At 40.8% G+C, this 26,881-nt stretch overlaps 2 protein-coding genes across 4 annotated transcripts in view; one reads left to right on the top strand and one right to left on the bottom strand.

The window, feature by feature from the left end:
* The window catches only part of B3GNTL1 (UDP-GlcNAc:betaGal beta-1,3-N-acetylglucosaminyltransferase like 1), a 128,140-nt gene extending 105,738 nt beyond the window's left edge, over positions 1-22,402 (top strand). For both annotated transcript variants that reach the window (XM_040580074.1, XM_040580082.1), the window contains 5 exons: positions 3,224-3,359; positions 13,573-13,641; positions 15,372-15,446; positions 20,740-20,828; positions 22,290-22,402. In XM_040580074.1, the coding sequence (XP_040436008.1) occupies positions 3,224-3,359; positions 13,573-13,641; positions 15,372-15,446; positions 20,740-20,820 (361 nt within the window). In that variant the 3' untranslated portion in view covers positions 20,821-20,828; positions 22,290-22,402. The remainder of the gene's footprint in view (positions 1-3,223; positions 3,360-13,572; positions 13,642-15,371; positions 15,447-20,739; positions 20,829-22,289) is intronic.
* Positions 21,956-26,881, bottom strand: part of TBCD (tubulin folding cofactor D) — a 129,477-nt gene continuing 124,551 nt past the window's right edge. For both annotated transcript variants that reach the window (XM_040580054.1, XM_040580062.1), the window contains exons 39-40: positions 24,647-24,731; positions 21,956-22,414 (exon numbers count right to left, since the gene is read on the bottom strand). In XM_040580054.1, coding sequence (XP_040435988.1) covers positions 22,403-22,414; positions 24,647-24,731 — 97 coding nt within the window. In that variant the 3' untranslated portion in view covers positions 21,956-22,402. The remainder of the gene's footprint in view (positions 22,415-24,646; positions 24,732-26,881) is intronic.

Raw genomic sequence — 26,881 nt, 5'->3', positions numbered from 1 at the left:
TGAAACTCTCTCTTCTGCCACCCCCTAAGCTACCTTTTGCTGGAACATGTGAGATAGGTTGTTTGTGCAGAGCAAGTTTTCACAAAGATTAACTCTGCGATTGTCACTCTAAGGCTCAGCCACAAATTCTCCCCTCAATTCTGTATTCATCTGATGATCTTGGCTTGCACTGTTACAAGTATTTCAAGGTTAACTCAAGACTGCAAAGTGTTCAATATAAGTTAAAATTTTCATTTAAAAGGGCACACACAATATGGGGATGTGATTTGTTAAATTCTTTTCTGTGAGCATTTTCATAAGAATGTCTCATAGTGATACAAGCCAAAAATCCCAAGTGCTGGGTACATTGGCTTCATTTTCACAACCCAGAATAGATATTTAAGCAAGCAGCTTATTGGTGTTTAAATGAAGCTGTCTGAAAACACTGTTGTATTTGAACAGTGATCTAACTAATTCGGAGCTTAATAACTTTCATATCCTTTTATTTCTGGGTGTGATTCCCTTTCCCTCCTTGCATTTCTCAATATAACGTTCATAGATAAGATTGGGTCAGTAAATCTGCCTCAGTCTGAAATCTTTGTGGGTGATCACCAACAACGAGATTCGGTCTGCTTGAATTTTACCCGTATAGAGACTTCTGTGGAATATAGGCACCCATCACCCAGACAGCAAGTGCATCCTGTCTGCAAGCAACCAATACTGAACGTTCTGGGACATTTCCATGACAATCAGAAACCTTTTCTGTGTGCCTGGGTGTAGATTCCAGTGCATGCCCTACAACTAGAAGTTAGTTGACAATTCTTTTAATGCCTTGTAAGGTTGCCTGTTTTTTTCCTGAGCTTTCTTAGCTTTGCAAACTCAAATAGAAAAGGAACTTGCCTGTGTCACTCAAGTACCAGAACAGATTCTGAAATACCTCTGGAATGTAATTCAGTGTTATCCTTCTGAAGTCACATTTCAAAGTCCAGTCAGTTTTAAAACCTTTCCATTTACATGTAAAGCAATAATCTTCCTTTTTAGAAGGTAGCAGAAGCTCTGAAATTTCCAGTAAAGTGATCCTGGAAAAATACTTGACCTTCATATTTCTTTCCTTTAACTTTCCTTCTGGGAATATAGTATGCTCTAATGAACATGGCAAAAGCAAGGTCAAAGGATGCCAGCAGCAGCTAAAGCTTTGCAGCAGGAATGCAGCTTGTGGTTGCATTAGAAGAGATCTGCAATCAAATCCAAGACTATTTTTTGCTCCATTGCTTGGAGTGTTGGTGCACAGCCATAGTCCTCAAAACGGTGTGGAAATTTTATATGGAGTAGCTGTTCTTCTTGGGTACGTTTATTTGAGTGTGAAGTTCTTTCTAAGTTACCACACCACAATCAGTGATGAAGTGCTAAGCAGGATTTGGCTGTGCTCAAAAATCATCCAGTGAAGTGAAGTGGGCTCTCTGGAGCTAACTAATAATCCCTGCCAGAATCCATGTGTTTTAGCACTATGAGGGTTGCGTGTTTTTCAAACCATAACTCAGGGCTGTGAAGGAACAAAGCAAATAAAACCACAAAATTCCTATCATTAAAATATTAGAAAAGTTTACTAACAAACATCTGGGAACAAGTAAGTTTAATAGGTAAACTCAGTAACCTCAAATGTTCTATTTGTACCTCAGAGGTATAATTCAGAAGAAAAATTTGGAATGTTAGATTTGTACTGTTACAGGGCTTTGTGAAATTTAAGAATCTATGACAAAAAGGAAAAATCTGAAAATGTTTTATAGAAATCAGATGTTACTGTAATGCCAGATCATCAGACATCTATAGTGATCATGCTCATGTATTTTACAGTGTTGTAATAGAACTGGAGCTGGTAATGCATCCAGGATTATGGATAATCCAAAACTGCAACTAGGAGACAGAGCAGAGCGATTCACTGATGAGGATGACTGACACAGCGTAGCTGTAGCAGCTCCTGTTCCTGACTGGCTACCCACCTGGGCCGTTTAGATCTATAACATCACGGAAACATGAATGGATTTTGATTTTTCTCTAAAATCACAAGCTGCACTGGCAGTAAGAAGTAGCTTACTGTAGCTGCCCTACGCTAACCTGTGCTGACTTGTGAATCAGAAGCCTTATTTGAAGCAGGAGAAACACTCTTCGAGTATTCTGGTGTTTAAATATCAACCTGATATGTTTGGTATGTTTGGTGTTTAAATATCAACTTGATATAGCCAGACAATGTGCTTCCCAAGACAACCATAGGACCTCACAGGAAGATTGGTGGTGGTGGGTTTTTTTCTGTTAGCGCTTTAACTAATTTCAGCATCTTTCTTGGATCAGGACATGTATTACAAATTGTAGAACAAGTTGTAACAATTGTTACAAAGTGTATCGTGTTTTGCCATGATAAAGCAAATGGAAAAACCTATTTCAAGAAATGCTCTCAGAAAGGAAAGACAATTAGGTGTTTATCAGAATTTCCTATGAAAGAAATTCTCGGCTCAAGGTGCCCTGTGCAGGAGATGTAGATCAGGAAGATTCATCTGTCAAGCCAGAAATTGAGGAGATTAATTTATTGTATCTAGAAAACTATTTATTAAGTATAAGACAGGTTCCTAATTAATGAATATTAAATGAACCCTGGACATAAAACAGATGTCCTTAACAGCAGGCAGTTCTTTTTAAACCATTGTAAATGATGTAGTCTTAAATATTACATTATAGGGTGGGGAATTGCTGTTTTAAAAGCATACCCGATTGAAAGTGATAAGAAACGCCACAGTTTTTCATCTTCTTGTGATCTTCTATCTGGTATCTTGAAAATAATAGTGGTTTAAATAGCTTCAAGTCTATCCTGATAATAAAGTCTAAGAATTGCCACAGAATTTCTTTTTTTTTTCCAGCAACAGTTTACACATTTCCCTTGGAAATTTCTAATATAGTATTTTCATGTGATTTTTTTTTTTTCCTTGTGAATCATTTTGGTCAGGTTTATGTGTGTGTGAGTATGTAAATACACAAATAGGTATAGAATAATGGTAAAGGTTTTAAAGGTCAAAATCACAGAATAAAATCATAGAATCATTCAGGTTGAAAAGGCCTTTAAGATCATCAAGTCCAGCCGTTAACCCAGCACTGCCAAGTCCACCGCTAAACCACGTCCCTAAGCACCACGTCTGTGTGTTTTGTGAACACTTCCAAGGATGGTGATTCCACCCTTCTTCTAACTCTCCAGGGGAACCATCTGGAATCACCGAGTCAGGTTTCTTGAAGACAGAGTCCTGAGCTGCTGGACGTCGTTCACCATTTGGAATGCTGGCAAGCAAGGCAAGAAGCTCTACAGAAGCTTGTCACCAGCTAATCGGAAAAAGGTGAGTAGTCAGAGCAGGTAACATCTGTACAAACCCACTTTCTTCTCTTCCTTGTGCCTCCTTGCTTCTAACGTAATGTAGCAAAATTCTCCCAAGATATTTTGTCCCCAGAGTACCAGTTGGTGATTACTATTAATTGGGAAAATTCTCAATATTCTGCATAATGTATTTCTTCTTTTAAAATGCTATATTACTATATTTAGAGCGTACAGTGTGTATGTAGTGTAACATGTACACACATGTTCCTGCTTGCTGGTGACTAAGCATAGTAATAGGTTAGACACACTGTGTAAGTGTTTATGGCCTGCTACTGTGTAACTAACAATGTAGTAGCCAGGTGCTCGAGGTGGGTAGAGTAACTCTTTATTTGGATGGTATAATACTAAACTATCTTGTCCAGGATTTTTCATACTTGTATAATATTTGCCCAGTTCCAAAATGGAAACAGGACAGGTCCCTATCGGATGCTGAGCAACCTGGTTTATGTTACAAGGAGTAGTTGTACTGTAATTGCCTTTTCAAAAGCTTGATTGTTTAAAAATAGGGGTGGAACAGGGGGTGAATAGGTGAGTAGAGACTATTGTACGTGACCGTGTAAATCAATTCACAATCAGTTGAAAATGTGGACGTTGCTTGTATTTGGCAATGGCAGATATTTCTCAGGAGAGGTTTGTCTGAGAGTTTACATACCTTACTTTTATAACATTTTCTTTTGTGTAAGAACTTTTTGTCCAATAAAGGCTTTAGGGCTAATGTCAAATGGTTGTTTCTTATAAAGAGCCACAGAACATTCATTTTATTACTTGAATGTGTTTTCTTTTCTTAAAAAGTACAGATGGGAAGACAGAATGACAAACAACTATATAAACCTGATTAATGTTGTGGCCCTCAGACCACACACACATTAAAAAAAAAAAAAAAAAACAACCAAAAACAAACAAAAAAAACACCCAAAAAACAGAAAAGAAAGAAATAAATTCATATACTCATAGTTGAAATTACTGGACAGACGTGGGAGGCACTCATACAATAAATACACAGCACGAACCTGGAGTCCCTGCTTGATACTCCAGTGCCACCCCTCTCTCATTGCCATCTCATGGCAGTGGGTGAACTGTATGAGGAAAGAAGTTGAAATTCCCTGTGTCTCCAATTAGTTACTTAATTTGAAGAGGGCAGAACTGTCCGTTAAATGTATTGAGTTATCTGGGTCATGCAGTGCAGTGTGCATATGACTTGCGGGGAGAGGTTTATGAAAATGTTCGCTTTTATTAGTATTTTGCAGAGCACTTTGTGAATTCCACTAACTTACTAGCAACCACGGCACTTTTCTGTCTGAAAAATTATGAGAATTACGAAAGAAGTTCCAAGAGAGGTAGCAGCTTGTCTGGTAGACTTTTGAGATGCTATGGAAAAAATAGACACTTTTTTCTAGCAGTGTCTTACCATCTTAGGTGTTGGGTTCTTTTGTTTTCTTCTCTTTTTATGTTCCAAGCCAAAATGGAGATTGATATTAAGATAGAACATCTCTAGCTTTGGGTTACATTTGCCACCTACTTCTATAGGTGACTCATTCGGCACTTTACATCCTGTTCAGCAAACGTAATGATTATTTGAAGATGTCACTGCCAAGGTGACAAAGGGCAAGAGAAAAATACTATACGTGGGGTTTTGCCACGTTTCTGCCAAAGACCCAGCACTTACTTACCTCTCCCTCAGTAAGGACCGACCTTCATTCCCGGAATGCAGCACTGACCGCACGCGTCGAATTAACTGGGTCTTGACGTGCTTTGCAGCTGCCCTTTACATAACGTTTGCTTTGGCAGTGTTGTAGGCCATAATACAGTTTTGCTTCTGTCAAGGTTACAATTGCACATATCCCAGTATGCTTTAGTTTGATACTGAAATACGGCATTGAGCGTTAACCCATTAATTACTGGATACTCTACCAAGCACGCCTAGCAAGCTGACGTGCCAGATGGAGCTGCACGAGCCAAGTATGGCTCACTTTGCAAATGTACTGCAGGAGACTACTGCTAAAATGCAGTCAGTCTGATCCTTAATACCTTATATAAAAGTAATCAAACTTTATCTACTGTCTGATGTGTTATCTGAAGCATCCTGAGGTTTTGTCACCAACCAACAAAGACAAACAGCTTCAGAAAGCTGCTCCTAAGCGAGAGCAGAGGCCTAGTTTTTAGATAACACTGATTTTTGTCAGAAATCAGCTATCTGTAGTGATTAAAGCACTAGTTTTATGTAGCAGTTCAGGCTCGTTATGATTGCCATTGTAACTTCCTAGCTTTTCCAAAGGTGAGATCCCAAGTCTATCCATCTCAGTCAGAACTGAAGCTTGATTGTTACCCTGATGTTTCATGGTATCGCGTTGGCAAAAGGCTGCAGGAGTAGTTAAAACATCTCACTTCTTGAATGCTAATCAAAGGATTATGCTGCTGGGGTTTCAGGAAATAACTTCATAAAATTTATGCCTAAAAAAGAGGGTAATTCATGGAAGTCTTAATTTTATTCTAAATTAGTAACAGTAAGAGGAGGCTAGTTAAACTCCACATTGTACTTTTCCTGAAAAATCCTTCAGGTATTTTGTGACTAATCTTCAACTCTTGCCAAAGTCTCTAAAATCCCATATGAACAAAGGTTGTAAATAGTTGTTGCTTCGTCCTTTCCTAGCCCTAAAACCAATAAAATACTTTTCCTGTCTCACCCTTTAAAGACTACCTTAACAAGATGTAACCTTTCATATATTCTGTTAATTGTGAGAAAACTAGAGATTCAGTATCATTTTGAATCTACAAGTAGAATCTAGTGTTGTCTTGTAAATGGAGGCCCTGGGATATGAATTCATCAATTATGTAGAACAGACACCTTTAAAATACAATTCCAAAAGCCCCTTAAGACAAAGTATTACATCAATACAATTACTATATTCTCCTCTGAAGGTCCAGTTGTATAAAGCAGTGTGATCTTAAAAGGTCTAATACCCTTTGAAATGCAGGTAAAATTGCCAGGATAAGCTGTATAATTTAATTAAGCTGTATAATTTACCTGTCTAAATTTAATTTCAGTTGGTTTTATACTTTAAGTCAGTTTAGACTCTTGAAAATTTTACCTATGCTGTGTTTCACTGCTGCTGCATCCTTTCATCGAGATTCAGAATTTCATGAGACTGATTTTGGTTGTAATGTGGAGTCACAGCTGGGTTGTTTTCTAAATTATTGGCACTATGTAGCTGCAGAAAATTTGGGACAAGTACTCCCAGAATAAATAATAACCCACCCCACCCACAAAAAAACCAAACCAAACCACCCTATTCTATACCGATTGTATTATTTTGTAATTGTGAAAAAAAAAACACCTAAACTCTACTAAATCTTCAGAAAGCGAATTCGTTAGTTTGAGGTGTCAAGCTTAGTGCATGTAAGGAAACATCTTTTCCAAAAAAAGAATATTTCTAGGCTTTTTAGAACCCGATAAACAAACCAGTTTTATTTTTTATACTGACTGGGTTTTTGTGTAAGTTGCATGCCAGTCAGCATTTTGGGAAACAAAATTTTGGCAATTCCAGGAAGCAGCAGTCTGTGTCTCTACTCACTAATAAATTATTACTTTAGTCTGTTTGGAAAACAGTCTGAATTGGAATTATGGCTATGTTAAAAAAGAAAGGGACACCTAAGCAATATTCTCTCTTTTCCTTCAGACCTCTGTATGGTGAATATTAAAATAATGCTTTGTCTCCAAAGAGTTCAGGCAAAAATCCAAGGCTCAGTATTTTTGCTAAACAGCAACACAAGAAAAAAAATATTCAACTAGTAGGGCTTTTTATGAATTAATTACCAGGATCTCAGTATTCTTAGGGAAATTCTGTTTCCTGGCTGTCCCCTTCTTGATTCACGCTGTTGACAGTTGACAGTGGTTCTGTATTAGCATTTCTGCAAGAATGAAGACGAACAGACCTTTTTTTGTTTAAAACACATCCGTCTTGTCTATAATTTGCAGCTGAAGATGGAAACCAAATGTTTTTGGGATGCTACATATGCCTGGAGGGTTTCTGAGCTGTCTTGTCTGCTCTTTTATTCTCCATCAAACTTCAGCTAAAAGGAGAACTTCAGCATTAACATCTTGTGTCATTTCCGATAGCTGAAAATAGTGCTCAAGTAGCTAACAGAAGAGGAGGGGGAAAGGACAAAATGAGCATCAGCTAATTAGTGGCATGGAAACAGTACTAGTATACAGAGAGCCCATGAAGTTTCTCTGTGACAACCCTATCCACCGGTGGTAAACTCGAAAGCTTCAAGGAAATGTTTTGCACACCCATTTTCCTAGCTCATTAACCATTTAAAATCATGTTAGTTTTTTTCACTTTTTTTCTGAGAGCAGCATCACTAAGTCATGTACTTCAACTGTGATCACTCACAAAACCAAGAAATGTTTAAGTTTTGTAGCATTTTAACTACTCTAAAGTAAATGAATGGCAATATGAGGGACTGAAGTGGGGGCATGTAAAAACGAAGAAACATAAATAGAGGGAAGAATATTACACCTCCCCTTGACTTTGCAGCGAAAGAGAGAATGGCAAGGTGAAAACGAGTTAGAAGAGAGCCTATGGGACAAGGGAGGGATGAAATTTCAAAGCTTCACTTAAGTCCAGGTGTAAGGCATCCTAAAATGAGATGGGGTGAAATAGAGGCTTCGTTTCAGACTACAGCAAACAGTTCACGCTGAACTACGGCAGGGAAGCCTCCCTGCTGCTCCTGCTCAGGAAGATGTGCTTTTTGCAATGCCCGTGTTGCTGCTCCAGAGGCATGTGCGCTTGAACAGTTACTGGCATAACTGACACAGTTACCTGGTCTAGAGAAACAAGACACTTGCAACTAGTTCCCACGCTGTTGCGTATAAAGGCAGTTGTATGTATTTAGGAAAATTTTGTATATGCGGTATTGAGAAGCTTATTCTGCATTTGGATTCCGGTATTAAAATTCTCTTGAGCAACTTTGTTACGTATATGTGCAAATAGGGAAGACACTGCTATCTTTAATGGAAGAGTGTCTTCAGACAGTCAGGAAATGCATGCTTGGGATGTAAAGATACCCACAGTGTCTGTCATGGCTGTAACGCTGAAGAGGTGAAGTGAAAGGTAAGGTCCTGCCCCTGGGGAGGGACAGCCCCCTGCACCGGTACAGGCTGGGGCTGACCTGCTGGGGGGCAGCTCTGCGGGGAAGGGCCCGGGAGTGCTGGTGGGCAGCACGATGCCCATGGGCCAGCGGTGTGTCCTCGTGGCCAAGGGGCCAGTGGGGTCTCGAGGTGCATTAGGAGGAGCGTGGCCGGCAGGTTGGGGGAGGGGATCCTCCCCCTCTGCTCTGCCCTGCTGAGGCTGCGTCTGCAGTGTGGTGTCCAGTGCTGGGCTCCCCAGTTTGAGAGAGATGGGGAACTACTGGGGAGAGGCCAGCGGAGGCTACAGAGGTGATCTGGGGACTGGAGCATCTCCCTTCGAGGAAGGGCTGGGGGAGCCGGGGCTGTTTAGCCTGGAGGGGAGAAGACTGGGAGGGGACCTTGTCACTGTCCACAAATACCTTAAGAGGATGGGGACAGGCTCTTTCCAGTGGTGCCCAGTGACAGGACAAGGGGCACAAACTGCAGCGCAGGAAGCTCCAGCTGAATATGGGGAAGAACTTCTTCACCTTGAGGGTGGCAGAGCCCTGGCACAGGCTGCCCAGAGAGGCTGTGGGGTCTCCTTCGCTGGAGACATTCAAACCCGCCTGGACGTGGCTCTGTGCAGCATCTCTAGGAGAGCTGCTGCAGCAGGGGGGTGGGCTGGGTGGGCTCCAGAGGTGCCTTCCAGCTGACCAGTCTGTGCTTCTGTGAAAAGCAGCACCCTGGTAATGGAAAATCGCTCCAATTGTGACCGAGAGTTGCTTGCTAGTGTCGTGGTTGCGCTTATGGCATACTGGGAGATGTTTATGGCTCTGCATGTCTCTTCTGTTTAACTGTATCTATTTAAACTTGCATTATAATGCTTTCAGTTATTTTGTTTTGACATGAATGGCCAAAATTGATTTAACTTTTGCGGAGATTTATATTAACATGCTTCTAAGGCTTTATATAAGTTTGAATGAAAGAATTATAAATAGAAGAATCGACAGGGTCACGAGAAGTTTAAAACAAATGAAGGGCTGCACAAGATGTGGAGAGAATGTAAGAGGGAAGATCTCATACAGGATTTTGTAGAGAGTTTGCAGGTTGTCTTCTTTAAAGATGAGTTTTACAAGACCGATTGATGTAATGAGCAGGGAGAGGAGGCAGTGTGCAGGTGACCATTTACCAAAAAGGTTGTCTGTTTTTTCTATCATGTTCTACTAAGTTACTCACTCTCCCTTGTAACACTCGCCTCTCTTGTCGTTCCAGCTACAACAGATCTTGAGAATTTGCTGTGATTACGTTTTGTTTCTTTCTGTAGATGACCTTTACAAACCTAAAGCAGACCACAGGTGAAAATAAGTAAGGGAATAAAATCCTGTGAGGATCTTTTACTATAAAAGGACATTATTAGCCTGATGAATCTTTCTGGTTTTCCATTAGGAAATCTGAGTGGAATGGGAAGTGTAAGGAAACATCCTCTGCAGTAGCCAGCAAGGCAGTAAACAAGTCAAGTACGAAACAAGCTATTAATTCTTGTGCAACAGCAGCACAGATCAAACAGCTAGGTAATTACAGCTGCATTCCGAGCCCACTCTTGCAGACCTCTTAGTTTGTACATTTGCAGTAGGATTAATCTGCTGCCCATTAATCTCCTTTTACCACAGGGAGGTCTGATAGTCCCAGCCCGTGCATCCCTTCACACAGCTGCTCTGTTTATGAAAAAGAACCAGCCAGAGAAGTGCTTTTATCTTCCTCAAACATGTCTTTCCCTACCAGAGGGTTGTTGGCTTTTTTTTGAGTAAATATCTTATCTTTTGAGCTACATAAACTTTCTCATATGAAGAAGAAAACTATTACTCCTTTTCCCCTTACACCATTGTTAATGTATATTGTTGCGATCCACATTTATACAAGTTACTTAGAGTAATTATGTAGCTTGTATATAACAGATACTAACTGTCTCTTCCGAATTTTACCTGAGAGAAATAGCAGTCACTTTCCTTTGTTTTGGAATTGTGCAGAATTTCATACAGATGATGTTCAAAACAAAAATACGTAATCATTACTATGTTTTAAACTGAAGTGTGATCTGAGGACTCTGTAAGCTTCCATGGTGTCATGTTGTCAGAGGCATTGCAAAAAGAGCCGTTTTGCTAAAAGGACGGGGGCGGACCAGACTTGAGACTGCTTTATAGCTTTATAATTCATAGCTTCCTCCCTGGGAGACTGTAGTTCATGTATGGATAGATGGTCTTCATAAAAGATACAAGAAAGAAGCCCCTTAATGCAGGAAAACAAATAGGTAACTCTGGGTTTATCTTGATAGTATAAAGTAAATAGCTCATATAAGCCTGATGCCTTGAGTTCTCCTTCTAGGATAAACAACTGTGCCTAAGACCTGTATTAGACTCCACACACAGATTTTCCTTAATTGGAAAATAAATAGTGTGTGTCAGAAAAATGGTTGACTTAGGCCACCCACATGGTGTGCCGTCTGGCAGAAAACCTGCCCATTCAGGCCTGACCTGTTTTATAATTTTGTAAATACCAGATTTAAGCTGGCTGAAACCATTGATAATTGTGCATGGAGGTACCTAGTGGTCACTCAGGAAAAGGTGTGAGTCCTTTCCGTCTTCCAAGGGAAATCTGTCACAGTTATTTACCTGCCAAGCTCTTTTTTCGCGCAGCGGCTGTCACAGGAGTTCTGTGGGCTGGGGCGTTGGTGGGGCAAAGGCAAAATCCTCTACCCGTGGTAGTATGAGTTAGGGCACAGGATGAGGGGAAGCGTTAGGATTATTGGTAATCTAGTGGTACAAGAACTATCTCCAGTTCTCTAACACCCTTCATGTTAAGAAGAAATCTATGCAGCCGTCAGGAGTTTCTGTTAACGGTATTATAACGTGCCGAGGTGAACAGCGTGACACTTTCCAGCACAGATCTTACAGTGAATTCCCAGTTCCTGGCATTAAAGTGTAGCTAGAATTTCACTTTACCTTATGGCAAAAGTTTTGGTGGTTTGGTTTGGTGTTTTAAATCCACAGGAGTATAAGCAGCTGGAAAAAGCAGCTTCAATTATTGCGAGATAAGTCAGTGTACCGGACTGTATTTATTCCCAGAACTCTATTAGGCTGACAGTGAAGGCATGTCCTGCTGAAGTGTGTTTATAGTGCTCACAGGTTCTAGGACAGTAAAACATCAGTGCTGGAACTGAGATCTGCAGAATATTGGAAAATTTTAAAGGTGGTCAATACAGAATGAAAAGTGTACAGCTAAGTAACCTCTTCCCACAGCGGCTTCTACTTGGTTCCCTTCATATATATATACATATTTATATACGTGTGTGTACGTGTATAAATAAGATGGGCAGAGCCTATCTTGGGATGTAGTTTACAGTGCTTAAGTCACACCATCTGATTTTTCAGCTACAATAAAGCATTACAGTGGTCATGGAAATAGGGCCAGGGTTGTAGAGTCTATTAACTTGTGTTTAAAAGAAAAAAGAAAGCCTAAGAGAGATTCTGCTTCTTAGCCTTTGTGCTCAAAGGAGTTGCTCATGTTTGCTGCTGTCTAACCCAGCCTGCACCAGCCACAAAGACCTTGTACAATGGCTAGTAAGTTTAGCCATATTTGTAGTCCCTTGCTATTTTTGTTTGTATTCTCTTTCCATTGATGTTTAATGGAAGAACTGATATGGTTTTTAAGGATTTGGATAGAAAACTGTTCCATTGACAGTGGAAATAGCTCTGAATTATTTTTTGTAGAAACACCTTTTATGTTGCAAGAGAACGCAGCTCTATCTGGCCATTGCCTGACAAGATGTGGAACAGTTCTGTTCCTCTGCAGTTTGGGGCTGTTGGTGTGGCACTGCTTCGGGAGTGAAGCAGCAATAAAGGATGTAAAGTTCAGCATTATGACACTGATGTCAGTGTTCTCTGTGTAGACAGAATGAGGTCACTTTAGGTAAAAGAAAACTATCTTAACCATGGGAAGAAAATGGGTGAGACAGATTGGTAGACACAGAAACTAAGCCAGCCTTTTGCAGCCTTCTCTAACTTAATAAATTAATAAACAGCTGTTCGGCTTTTCAAATTTTCTCAGCAGTAAGTGTTGTTAATCAATTTTTAATGCAACAATTAAAAAGATAGGAAAACTGGTATCCAACTTGCACCAGAATAATTGATTTCTGCAAGACCTTAACCATCTTAACGGTTCCACTTCAGTGTAAGAGTTCTGTGTAGATAATATGAATAGATCCAGTGGAAGTCAGAGGAAAACATAGCTATGTTTATTTTACAAAGTCTTCCGAAATGTTACTGGCAACCTAATGGTTCAAAAATGAGGCCACTGTGTATTTTGGATAGCAGGCGTGTATTCTGCGTGCCTATTTATGAGGAATGCACATAAAAAACCATCTGAAATGTTTGGCAGCTAGGGCTGCAAATAATGCTTCCATAGCTACAGTAAGAATACCCAAAATGAAGCAGTAACTGTACGTGTTTAAACACCAAATCTGCTGAATTTTTCAGTTGAAAAACACAAAGTCCAAACCTGTAGGAATGCCCGGACACGGTGTGTTATGACCTAGAACTGAGGGTGGTGTTCCCAGAGCGTCCAAAGCAATAGCGCAGCGCTGTGATGCGGAGGGATCTGGTGGTAGATTATATGATTGGGGTGGGCAAAAAGAGGAAGGTTTGTATTGCCTACTCTCAGGTGTTTAGTGGAAGTGCCAAGATGAGGTGGCTAGTCTCTGCTTTTAGTTTGCTAAACTGAAAACCGATCATCTCATAGAGGTTTTCTCTTACACAGTCAGTAGCTTAGATCACCTGTTCGCCTGTTTATAAAAACATAATGTGCTCATATACAACTGCAACATTTGCCCAGCTCCTTATGATACACCCAGATTTAATAAATTTTTAAGCTCTGTAGAAGGACCAGGGTGCGCTGCCCTATTCCTGTGTTCAGTCACGTGCCTGTAGCGTTACTTAGGTACATCGCAGGTGAAATACCTGCTGGTAGCACAGAACGGTACTGAAATGCTGCTCTGCTTCTCTTTCTCCAGGTAACTGCATTTTGTGATGTTGATGAAAAGAAAATAAGAAAAGGATTCTACACTTATGAAGAATCTGAGGTGAGTTGTAAGTACTCTTGCATTCTTCAGTGGGATCTGGAAGTGTTCTGGGAAATGTGATGAAGGAATACATCACTGATTTGAAATACTTTATAGCAACTGATTTTGGTAAGGAGACTGTGACAAAAGACTAGGTAGCTGGGGACTGATGCTGGAGTGCAAACTATGGAGCCAGAACTATGGACCTCACGCTCACTGAAGTCCATTTGGAAAGACAAAAATATATGTACTCTGACAGGGTTCTGATGATGGAGTAAAACATAGCTTTCACTGACAGTTTTTTCTTTTAAGTGGGAGTAGAATGTGGCTCATGATGAATGAAATTCAAATATCTATTAAAGCAAGCTTCTGCAATTAATTGGAGCCTATCTGTATATTATTGTTATACTGCATCTGAATAAAACTTTGGTATGTTCCTTGGGAGCCTAAAATTGTAGGCAGCAACACTTCATTCCCTAGACAAGGAAGCATGAAATTTAGAGGGCAATAAACAAACCACATAGAAAAAAAAAACCCCAACAATGTTGTCTTTTTGCAGTCTTAATTTCGTGATAGCAATTAAGACCCGGAGTACAGTTTCACCCAGAGTCACTACTGGCAACAGCTGGTGGAAGGACAGTTCGTAGTTTCACTGGGCATCGGATCAGATCCCGTGGGCGCAGTGTGCGGAAGGGTGCTCTGCCCGCGCTCCCCGGCCGCGGCCCCCGCTGCTTTGCTTGCGATGGGCCTGGCAATCTGTGGCCAAAGGACGGCTTGATTCAGCGAGCTGATCCGGCAGAAAAGGAACCTTAAAATAAAAAGGTCTCCAGCAAGTTATCTTGTGAATCAAATTTCCCTGAGGTTGCACGATCCTTGTAATTGATGGGAGCAGGACTGGGGGGAGGGGAGGGGGAGAGCAGGGGCGCCCCTCAGGCGCAGTGCTCTAGCTTGGATCGGAGCGGCTGTACAACCAGATTCTATGCCAGGAAGCTAATGAGTGTTTTCAGCTGCATGAAAGCAACTGGAGTTCAGGATTTTGACCTGGAATAGTGAGGACTCGCTACCTACCAGTGCAGGGATACCGTCAGCATCGTTGTCAGAGATCCCGTGCGCTTGTCTTCCTAAGACATACCCATCCCGTCAGATCAGTTGTAAAGAAGATTGTACCGCAGTTGGTGTGAATCCTTAGAAGATTCTGGTTTGGATCTGTGGTGAAGTCCCAGCTGGGCACAACCATTAACAGCTCCCACCGAGGGCAAGATGCTCCTCTGTTACTGTGCCTGCTCTGACGCTTCTCTGGTGGCACTGTAAGCTGATGGAGCTCCCTAAAGCTGCAGAAAATTAACCTGCTGACAACAGAATGAGCATTATTTTTTTTTTTTTTTTATGGGGTAGGCTGTGAAAGCCTTGCAATCAGATCAAAGAGGGAATTGTTTGGGAAAGGGCTAAAAGTAGAGCTTGGAGGTAAGGAAGCAGTGGAGGAGAGGAGAGAGACCTTCTCCTTCCAGCAGCAGAAAGACCTGGTGTAATGTGTAACTTTGAACAAAGAAACGCAATTGTATGGAAAGATTATGGTAAGAAAATAAGGGGTACTGGAAATGACTGGCAAAATAATGAGAGGAAGCATGTGACCAGATGGACTATTTAGCACGAGGTCTCAGAATAATTCTTTCCTCTTTTAGTGTTTAGTAGCTCCTAAAACTTGGCTAACAAGTAACCATGTGTGCATGTCTGCTGCTTTTTTCCTGCAGGAGAGACCAAAACCCCAAATTCCTATACGTCACTTCAGAGACGCAACTCCACCCTTCATTATCTGCGTGAAGCTGGTGAGTACCTTTACTCCGAGCTTAATGTCAAAATCAGTATGTGCTCCTTATGAAAATGAATTTCTCTTTACTGTACGTAGCTTTTCCCAGAAGCTTTTACTATGCAACTGAATGGCCTGTTTTATCAAATTGCTTGTGCAGAGTGTTTCGGGGATTGAAAACAGCACTATTGAGTAAAGTAGTAATAAGAATAATAAAAAGTAAGCTTCTGTAAAGGAGCTTGGATCTGGTTTACTTTCTTGCCCAACAACATTCGATACACAAAGAAGCACATACAGTCAGCCACCTGGCCTTGTTTAGTCCTCATGTTCTGCAGCCCCTATGTACAGCAGAGTCTTTGTTTTTTAAATCAGACCTTAAAACCCATTTTGTTTGCCACTGCCAGTTCTGAATCCTCTTCTGTGCCTGACTGTGGTATCTTCCTTATTTCAACTGGTTTAATTGACCTAATAACTTAACTAGAAGATGATAACCAGCAGTTATTTTGCTGTTATATTTAAAATGGCAATGCACAATGTATGGGATGACACAGAGGTTTTAAAGCAAAATTGCAAATACATTCTAGTTAAACAAGTCTCTAGCAGTAACTAAAACCTGTAGCTACATATAAACACCAACGTTCGAGTGCTGTACCAGGTCTGTTCAGAGATGATTAGCTGAATCTCATCACATCTGGTGCAGTCTGCTTTTAACTTCGCACTCCCAACTTACCATCAACTCTGAGATCATAACTATGCGTAGTAAAGCCAGACTGCACGTACCTTAGGGCATTATCATGTACTGTTGGTTGATAAACTTTTGGATAAGCTAGTAATATTACAACTAATTTAATTTTTCATACTACATACAATGGTGGGTGGAAGCCCCTAGACAAAACATCTGTGCAACCTGTTATAAAGCACATTTAATTTGCGAAGCCCTTACAAGGAGACTATTATACAACATCTTGTCTGAAAACTCTGGTCCATGCCTTCAGTTGTGATTTCAGTGTATTTTCCACTCATGGTCACTGAGCTGAGTGGAAATCCACTTGCTGATCACAGAACACTGCAGGCCATAGTATCGTTTAAGTTAGTAAGCAGTATTTTCTTTGGAAATACAATTTGACCTACTTGAAACAGTTTCAGAGTTTGTAAAGTTGCTTCTGGAATCTGTCTTTGAAGCAGCTCACTTTTTAGGAGAATTTAAGGTCAATAGCCATTCAGATGGAGGCAAATGTCTAGAAACTGCAGGCGAGTTACCTCCTTACCCTCTCACTTCATGACTGCGTTAGTTGATACTGTGAACGCTGGTGTTCCAAGAGCTGATGCCGAGAACACCCTAGTGTTCTAAGTAAAAAAAGTTCAGTGTGCATGGAGTTCCAGCAGCATTACACATCAGGAAAACAAGATAGTGGCCAAAGAGACCAGACCAATGCTGATGATAAACTTGCGTTAACACCACAGTGAAAGTCTGCAATGGAGCTTCCTTTTCTACAGATTTTAAACAGACGGATACCTGTTAATAATATGAGCCTCACAGCATACCTATGTTGTTACACCATGTTATTATTTTAATATTAGGAAGACATAGATTCAGACTGTTAGAAAACCAGATTTATAATAAAGAACTGAAAGCAAATTTTTCTGTTAGCAGTGCCTGATACCCCGTTATCACCTGAGAAACCACAGACAACGTAAGAAAGAAATAAAACACCACAGATCTATCTGTGCCAAAGTGTAGGAAGAGTAAAACCCAGTGGAGAGGCATCAGAGGGTCTCGGAAAGCAAGCAGTGGTGCTCCGAGTCCCACTCCACAACCAAGCCTGCGGGACCCTCCTTTTCTCTACCACTGGGTTTCGTAGCCGACCTTAAGCAATAGTTTTTAGCAGCCTCTTTCAGCCATTGTCATATATTGTGTGTTTTATTACTGTTGAGCGTCTTTGTGGAGGCTGCCAGAATCCGTGACATTCCGCCCTTCCTACCTGGAGGGTCGTGGGTGGATTGAAATGGCCACAGTTTTCAGCAGCAGTTTTGTCATGGAAAGTAGTTTTCTACCAAAACAAAACAAGTTGATAAATGTCTGTGGTTTAAAATACTCGGGTATCCTGCCTGCAGCAGCTTTCACGCTTCTACACCTGACCACTAAAGGAAATGGTTTCTAAATGGGTTGAGAAAAGCAGAGTAACTTTTTCATTCATTCATGTTGACAGAGCGCAGGCCAGTGTAATGCTGAGCGTTAGTCTTTGCTGTATTTGGAGGTCGTTTGCCTTGCTTGCTGTGCAGCCCACATCTGAATTCACGGCTAAAAGCAAAACTCCCCACTTGCTTTTCTTTAATCACCTTTTCTACATCTCTTCTTCCAGCACGCTTTTTGAAAGTGGGAGCATAGGAAGAAGTAGGATGGGGATAACTACATAAAATATTAAGACTGCATCAAATGAAAAATGTTGGGGTTTGTGCTAGCTTTTGCTCCCTCTCTGATGCTGTTCACCCAGATTTATCAGATCAAACTGTGCAAAAAACATTGCTGCGACAAAAGTCCCAGACTGCTGAGAAAGACTGTATTTAAAATAAATTAATTTAAATGTATTTACAATTAAAATATAAAAGACAAAATTCCTTTGCAAAAAAGGGCACTATCCTTGTGCTTACTGTGAGGGGAAAAAGAGGAGTCCTGTGTTAAAAGAGTTACAAATGGCCTGTATTTTCTAAACCATTCTGGGCCAGTAGCTTTCCCCAGCTCTGTTTCGGGTCGTGCAGCAAGTGTGCAACACCCCCAGTGAACGTACGGACGTTTCTGGGCAGACGATGCAACAGCTACAACCCAGCTCCATGTTGCATGGAACTGTTGGAACTTCATGTAAGGCAGAATTAGCTGCACGTCCTCTTAGATAATTTCTTAAGCAAGTCATTAACAAATTCCTAAACATCCCAGTCTTTCAGATTTAGCATTATTATTTCCCAAAGTAAGTTCATCACCATGCTTCTGAAGAAGAAAGTGTTATTTTGCTGTTTGTGGTGGGGGATTATTTTTAGTTTTGGTACAGACAAAACCTGCATATTTCTATGCAGCTCTAAGAGGGTAATTTTGAAGATTAGATATGTTTATTAAGTGGGTCACTTGCAAGAAATGACTCTGCTGGCCGTGTACCCGGAGCAGGGTTTTCTTGGTTATTTTTTCAGGCAGTTCCTTCTTGCTACCACTGCCATGAGGTTGTTACCATATAAAATAATTTTTAAAAAGCAGTCATCCAGCATGATCTTTTGCTCAGTTTGCATTTTAAAATGGCTTCGCAACAGTCTGGAGCTGAAATTCTGTTCGGTGTGCGCGTTGGGTTTCTGCTGAAGAGAATAAAACTGTGGCTTTAGCTCGTCAAAACTGCGTCGCTGCCCGCGGCCCCGCTTCACCCGAGGGTTTGTTTGCCCTGGGTGTTTTCTCTTGCTTTGAGGTAAATAAAGCAAAATGCTTAGAAATCATGTACTGTGCTCTGGTTTGGCACGGGTGCCAAGTGCTTGAAATGAAAGGGATTCTTATTTTTCCGTCTCCGTAATTAAACTAGTCTGATCGTATGCAGTTGTCAGTAAATTCACTGTTAGGCCAGTTACTGTAAAACCCGGCCGTGTTCTGTCACCTCAGCCTTGTGCTCTGGGAATGGAAGGTTTCGTTTTAACTCTCCTGCTCAACTTACCATCTGGGCTCTTCTACATATAAATCTCTGTGGTTTTTTAACCCTTCTTTAGAGCAGGTTGATTTTTAAGCTAAACGCAACCGTTTTGTACCCTGTGTCCCAACTTGTGATATCTTGGGTTTGTGAAATCGTTAGTGGAGGCTAAAGGCTGTAACCAAGGCTGACACTTCTGAGCAGAATTCCCAGTTGACGAGAGCAGCAAGTTTTGCTGCTGGACCAATGATGGTTTGGGATCTTAACTGAATTGAGAAACTAGGACCCAGTCCTTCAAAGTATTAAATACCATCAAAGTAGTCTTGATTTCAAGAAGTAAAAAAAAAAATAATTACAAAAAATACTCAGCATCGTTCACAATTAGGGCCTTATCACTCAGATAAGAAACTGGTTACCTCAAGGAAGTGGAGGCCTTGCTTAAAAAGCCCAGTGCCAGGGGCCCTTTCCTGCCCTTCCCCAAATTATTCTTTACTGTTCTTTTTTTTAAGGTTAGTAAACATCAGAGCTCACTTACGAATTTTATGACTGGTGGTTATGGATTTTGTTGAAGTTCTGGGTCACGTGATGTCACCTCCTGTATTTTTTGACGCTGGTGACAGTACAGCGCAGGAGGAAGGGCAGCTCACCTGTGGCTGGTGGGGGCGAGCGGGCTGAACCGGCCGCAGGCAGCAGGAACAACGCGGAGGTTTGGAGGGGAAGGTCGGCTTGTTTGGGTACCAGGCTCCCGGCCGATGGAGACAGCGGCGTTCCTCGAATGGAGCCTCCCAGCAACGCCCAGATGCTACCAGTGCCTTTATAAGCAGCTCAGCTGATGAGGCCAAGGCGAGCTGGGAGGTACAGTCCTCCACGTGGGACAGAAGCTTTCGTTTCTGAACGTAGGTTCGTTAAAGATCCCAGAGCAATTTTTCAAATCCGTTACTCCAGCCACAGCCTAGCGTTCCGCCTCCTCTAACTCCAGTCTCAGTTGGACTCTGTTTTCGTACTGTCCTGCCCTTGACACTTGTGCGCTGTTCGAACAGCATCGCTGCTGCTCTGGGCCAGCCAAAAGAACCAGCACTCTCTCACCTGCCTCCTTAAAGTTTTGTGAACTTTAATTTTTATTTTTTTTTTTGGTGCCATTCCTGAAGATCCGTAGAATTAAGGACTCCAGGAAGACCAAAGCTCATGGAGCAAATCTACCAGGCTCCTGTTCGGATAATGTAACCAGGGCTCCAAAGGAAACGCTGTTAACTATGCAAAATGTTTCATTTGCTCGATGAAAGGTTTGTTTCATCAGACAAGCTAATCGTTGCTCAAAATCTACAAAACCCACTGGTTTGTCAGGCTCATTCCTTGGGTCTGTTCTCTGGAGGTGCCTGCATTGGAAGGTGGCGTGTGCCGGTAGGTGACAGAGGCGCCGCAGTGAGCTGTGTAACATCCCCCCCACCCCACCCTCCCCCGACTATACGAACACCAAGTTCTCAACATACACTTGATTTTTGAATGGAAACATCTCTGAGCCTCGGTTTATTTATGTTTAGTTCTGCAAATGGGACTTTCTTCTGTGGTCTAAAGAACCAAATTACCAAAACCTGTTACTACCTGAAATGTGTTTATCTGGTTGATCTAATTCTTTTTCTCCCCTCACAGGATTTGACAGGTGGAGCGTTTGAAGCAAACCTGAACATGCTGAACTTGAAGGAAGGGATGGATTACTACCACTTTAACTGAAAACCAAGGTAAGGCGTGACACTGAAGCTGTGTTATTCTCTGTGTATAGGAAGACCAAAGCGTTCAGAGGTTTAGAATCTCTTAGTAATTTGCGCCTCATTAAATTAATCTTTGTGCTGAGTAACCCCTTTCTAAGGAACACCTAGTTACACCGTGGATAATGCTATATGCTCATTTTACTGTGGCACATCACTTGTTTACCAAACTCAGTTTGATTGTTAAATTGTATTTCTAATTGAAACAACCACCAAACACAGGCCAGAAGGGTGCCAGAGGGCTGTCACCACAGGGAAGCCTTACAAACATCTCAGGCCAAGCCCATAACCTCTAGAAGCACCAAGAGGTTTCTGTCAAGCACTGCTCGGGGCCCTCAGCTGGTGCTGCCCGCAGGGAAGCTCCGCACAGCGCTGGAGCTGGCAGAGCGTGGCACCCTCTGCTTCGGGGCTGCGTGACAAGTACAGGTGTGTCTGTACCATCAGCTGGCAGCCAGACGATCACCTGTACAGCTGCTCATAATTTTCACTGAACCTTCTCAGGTTTTGGTCAGGCAGTAACCCTGATCTACACTGAATTTCATCTGCCAGCCAGGCTGCAAGTATACTTCATAAACACTGAATTATGTAATTTATTGTTATCTTCTTAAAAAGAATCTTAGAGACAGGCAGGTTGTAGTTTTGGAAATGGCTTGGGTTTAGCTCCTCTGCCCCAATTTTTCCTTCCTTTCACATTTTCATAGGTGTGTGTGACAGCGCCGCTCTTCTACTTGAAGTGTTGGGATAGTGGGATTTAATTAGTACCATCAAATAACACAGTGTAATTAGAATATCATGTTGTCCTCCCCATCACATTAATCTTACCAAAAAGAAATGTTATAGCCATTTCATTTTATAGTCAATAAGAAATGATCTAAATTTCTAGTAGTGGCCTGAAGTATAGTCCACTTCTGTTCTTCAAAGGAAAAAAATAAAGCTTCAGTCCCTAAAGCTAGTTTTTACCACAAAACCCCCCACATTTGCTTGAATTGGTTATATAAAAAGCTATTAAGAGAGGCTTTGACTTTAGCTGAAGTGAAACCTGGACTTTTTGTTTGTCCATGGCCTAAGAATAACAGACTTATCCACAGAGACACTTTCTGTATTCAGGAAGATTTAATTACCACTCAGTGTTGCCATTTTTACCGCTAAAAACAATTCTTTTAAGAGACTAATGCAGCAAGTCAGGTTTAATACTTCATGTGTGTACAGCAAGCACAGGCTGAACGGCTCCATTCAGACTTGTAGAAGTACAAATCACCGACATAAAAAAAAAAAAAACCCAGGTCAGTCGTGACAGCAGTATGAAGAGAAACCGCCATCTCGTGGCTACAGATAATGACTTTAAAAACTAAAAACAATGAATCTTGCCTTCCTGTGGCACATCATACAGTGCCGCTTTAAGACATAATCTCTACCTCTTATTTTGTCAGACAGTGCACTTCACAGCTCGTGCCGAGAATCCACTTTGTCAGGATGCTGCAGCACAAACTCTTCCAGTCCTACCTGAGCCACGAGCTTCAGCTGACAAAGCAGCGCCTGCGACTTCCTTACGCTGAACTCTGCAAGACAGAAAGAAAAAAAGAGGTCACGTGGAGTAGGCACGCATCACTGGTTTAGCAGTATCCCAATCATGTAATTAAGTAAACTAAACAAAGAAGAAAATGTAGACATACAAAGCTGTAACATTTACACTGTAATTTTTAACTACCCTCTAGCAGATTTTATTTGGATGAGTTTTAAAGGAAGGGTAAGTGTTGATTTCAGCTGAAATCCATTTCTTTCACCTTTTCATAATGTTAGGCTTGGCTTTCTCAGTTGTTTCTCCTCTGCTCGGAGGATATGTGAGCTCTCGAGGAAAAGCAGTGTTGTGCGCTCTTGTGTGAGCACAACCTGGCTGCTGCTAGGGACAGCTGGGCAGCTGTGGAGTCCTTGGCGTTCAGTATCGCCTTCACAGTGAACTCCAGCAGTTCTCAGGGCAGGCGCAGGCTTAACTCTTTTTGCTAACAGTTATACTATTTGTTTATGTTAAAAGAGGAGGAAAAAGGTAAAATTCCAAAATCAGCACGTAACTTCCAGTTTGCACATGATACTGCTTGTGACAGTTCCATCTGAAATACCGGTACATGTATTTGGCTATTTCTTATTATTTTGTTTACATTGGGAGATAATTATTGGAGACTGAAAAATGAGGAGAAAACTAAGGAACAAGTAAGTTTTTTTGAGATCAGGGAGTTCATCTTGTAACATCTTTAATTTGAACATAAAATTTCTTTTGGTTGACTAGAAAACAGCACTTGTCAGGTCAATTTTTGCTCTAAACCCAATTCCTTGTATGGGTGAGAGGTTCAGATTCTTGTTTTCCAGAATGGCAGAAATGTTAGTTACAGGTTTCTTAAAACTTACTAAAAGCAGAAACCTGCAGCCATGACGGTAAAAACTGGAAAATGGGTAAAGAAACTGCCATGGGGGCAGCAGGGTGTCTTTGAAGGCTATTCATGGATGTCTTGAGTATTAGTCTTCTGACCAATTTTTTAAAGATATATATATTTATATCAATGACAACTCGGGAAAATATAGGATCTACTTACAGCGGGAAGCACCTTCAGTGTAAGGGATGATGAGACTATGACACAGGAGGAACTGGCTGACCTCAAGGACTCGCACAGTCACATCCCAGCCAGCCAGTGCAGCCGGCAGTTTAAAAACACCATTAGCCAAGGTCACCCTCAGTGGCCGTGCAGGAGAAAAGACTTGGTGGCTTTCAGCCCCAGATGCTGCAGCTGTGAAAGATGCTACGGCAGTTCTGAAGTGGAACTGTGCAGGGCAACATTGCGTAATTCTAGTCACAAAAATAATGGTGTTCAAGTATTTCAGAAAAGGAAGGTATTTCCCAATTAGGAAAAGCTTAGGAAAGACAACTGCATGGGTGATGTTTCTGCATTCTAAAATAATTACAAAGAACAAAACCTTCCTAAAACAACAATAAAAATCACAAAGCCCAAGAGCAAATTAATATACCACTGGTTTTAAGCTTAATCAGTTTACAGAATAGGTTATATGCTGTGGATGCCTGTGATACCAGGGAAGAAGCCTTGGATCATCAAGCACTTCCACCTTCTCTTGCATACTCAAAAATAATTTTTCTTTGTGAATTGTCATGTTAACACATGTTCTCTAAACCAGTAATAATTCAGCCTCCTTATCTTTGGACAGAGAGGAAACGAACCTCTCAGAACCCCTTGGAAAACTCTGTACTTCTGCAATACTGAGCAGATGGGCAATTCCAAACTATCTGCATTAAAATGAAATGGGACCTACATATGGATAAGTTGTCTGTCATCCTATGAACGTATAGCTTTTAGATTATATTCTTCCTCTTAGGCAGCGTTAGAATTCTGTGGTTTGCACAACATCTCAGGTTATAATTCTGCTGTTGAAATTGACGGGGAATTTTTAATCCCTTTTTCTTTCCCCAGAAAGGGCAGAGGAGCAGTTTTTGAAACATCTGTACTGCATTACTTAATTCCTGCAATTTGTTTGAGTAAGATGTCACACTGCAAGCCTGGAATGGTTTCAAGAAAGGAGAGCGGAAGGGCTTAAGCCAACAGTTTCAGCAATTCCATCTATTCTGGAGTTAGCTGTGAGGCCGTTCCTCCTGGTGCACACGGGTACGTTCAGGAACCGGCGCAGAACCGCAGCTGTTGCACAGAAGTTCCCGGCAGGCTTGGGGGAACAACTGATCGTTCCTGTGGTATTTACAGACCCCCCCGGAGCACATTTCCGTACTTCACCTTGGATACCAGCTGCGGTTTGGGCACTTTCATGAGATCACAGAGGCAGTTGCGTTTCTCTCGTACTACCGGCAATTCAGCTTCCCTGCATGAGGAAGTATTTTCCAGTTAATTCAGAAATAAAACCCCGAGGTTAGCTACATACATACAACTTCTTAAGCTATCCATTTTGTTATTATATGGCTACGTACGCGTCTGTTCTTTCACTAGGTTTCATATCTTAGAAGTTTTTGGTGTGTGTAACATTTTTGTACCACCTGAAGCCAGATAAACCATAAACATACACCAGATCTTCCACAAGTGACCCGTTACTAGTAAAATGTCCAAGACAATTCCTTTAGGCTTTTGTATTCAAAAAATCCCCACTTATTCATACAACCCATTCACTAATTTTTTATTTAAAGCTACAGCTCCTTTTTTGTTTAAGACTACTTCACGTCAAGAATTAAAATAAATGCCAGTGGATTTGGAGAACATTCTACAATCTAAAGAAGCCTTCTCCTGAAACAGAAAATCCAGACCTAAAACTTGTGAGCCTTTAAAAAAAGTTTCTGAAGTAGTATCATGTCGATGAGGTAATTTCCTCAAGAACTGTCAGTTACAAAAAGCCCCTAAATGCCAAAAATCCATACTGACAACATTCTTTTCCATGTTGTAAAAATCTACCACTAACTGGAATGCTGTGGGACTGGAGCCTGCCAAATATTATTCACCATTTACAGTAGATTTATTTTGCTTTTCTTAAGTAACTGTAATGTTACTTGTATGTAACTGTACCTGATTTTGTACATGTAACAGTGTACAAAAACTATAAATGAGCTATTTAAAAATTTAACTCTTAGCACATAAACAGAGTTCAAAACTGCAGAGAGAAAGCATAAGAGCAAGTTAGAAATAATCTTAACTTCTGGTTTTCTGACACCTTGGACAATTTATCATATTTAATACTGGAAACCTTCCTGTAGCTAAACAAAACTTATATAAAGTAATTCTTTTAATTCTGAATTATATAATCGTAAACTGTCTATAGTTTCAACAACAAGCAAATATGCATATGCCAGTAATTATAGTCTTCCCCAAATACAAATTCTCATTTGGCTTCCGGATGTTAATGCTTATTGTAATTCAGAATTTACTACGATTGCTTTGGCACTGGGAGAGCTTGAGAAGAACAAGCCGCTCTCGCTGACACTTCACAATGACTTCAAACCTCTTCCTTTGTAAACAGTTCAAACCTACCAAGATAAAACAAGTTTTAAGTAAACTAGCTCTTCATCTTTAATCTTAGTGCAATGGGCATATGGCAACAGGGAACTCAGAGCAAGTCCTGAACTAAGACAATAAAACAGGCAGCCAGTCACACCTTAAAAATGACAATGTGAAAACACAATATTTATTTTTCTGAAGTGGTTTTTACAACTATTTTGCTTTGGTTTAGTAACTCATTTATGAGCAGAACTGTGCTACCACCGCTTTTTCTGTAGCAATTTGGTGTGTACCGCTTCTAATTTTGGTATTGTAAACATCCCTGTGTGACGGCAGTAATCCAAGCCTATTCAATTGTTTCTGTTAACAAATTCTTTATGTAACTTCTGAGCAAGCCTGCTCTTAAATTCAGGTTTCATAAGCGAGCACTGAATCACACTAAATAAGTAATTTTAACAACAGGCAGAATTGTTGATAACCAGTTCTTCAAATCTGAGACAGTTATTCTAATTCTGAGCTGGAAAATTCAGAATAGCAGCAACCACTGCTTACAATGACAAACTTAGTTTTCTTTTCCCAAATATAAAATTATTTAAGCTCAGCACAGAAATGAACTGGAAAGTAATTAACAGTTAAATAACGTAAGCCTGCAGTCTGAAAAAATGTAAACCACAGCCTTAAGGTGTATTTGTTCTTTAAACATAGCTAGATACATTTATTTCCATGAAATGTCAATGAAGACAAAAAGCCATTTAATATAATGACTAAATAAATCATTTTTTTTTTTATATCTGTCTGTTCTCATGTATTAACTTTGACTACTGTTTGAGGCAGGGCGCTGGGCTAGTAGACCTATGACCGTCAACTCTTACAAGGAAAAACGTTTAACATGGCAGCAAAACTAATAAACTAATTAGTATCTTAAAATGCCGTATTTTCTTAAATATCTGAGGCACAAGTCTTTTATAAACTTTTCCAAGTGACTGTAACACATAATGCTAAAATTCGCAGAAAGAGAATAAACTAGTG

This window comes from Falco naumanni, chromosome 1 (assembly GCF_017639655.2).
Source record: "Falco naumanni isolate bFalNau1 chromosome 1, bFalNau1.pat, whole genome shotgun sequence".
Lineage (NCBI taxonomy): Eukaryota > Metazoa > Chordata > Aves > Falconiformes > Falconidae > Falco > Falco naumanni.
The sequence above is the reverse complement of the archived record's forward strand: the minus strand, read 5'-3'. Positions and strand labels throughout refer to the sequence as shown.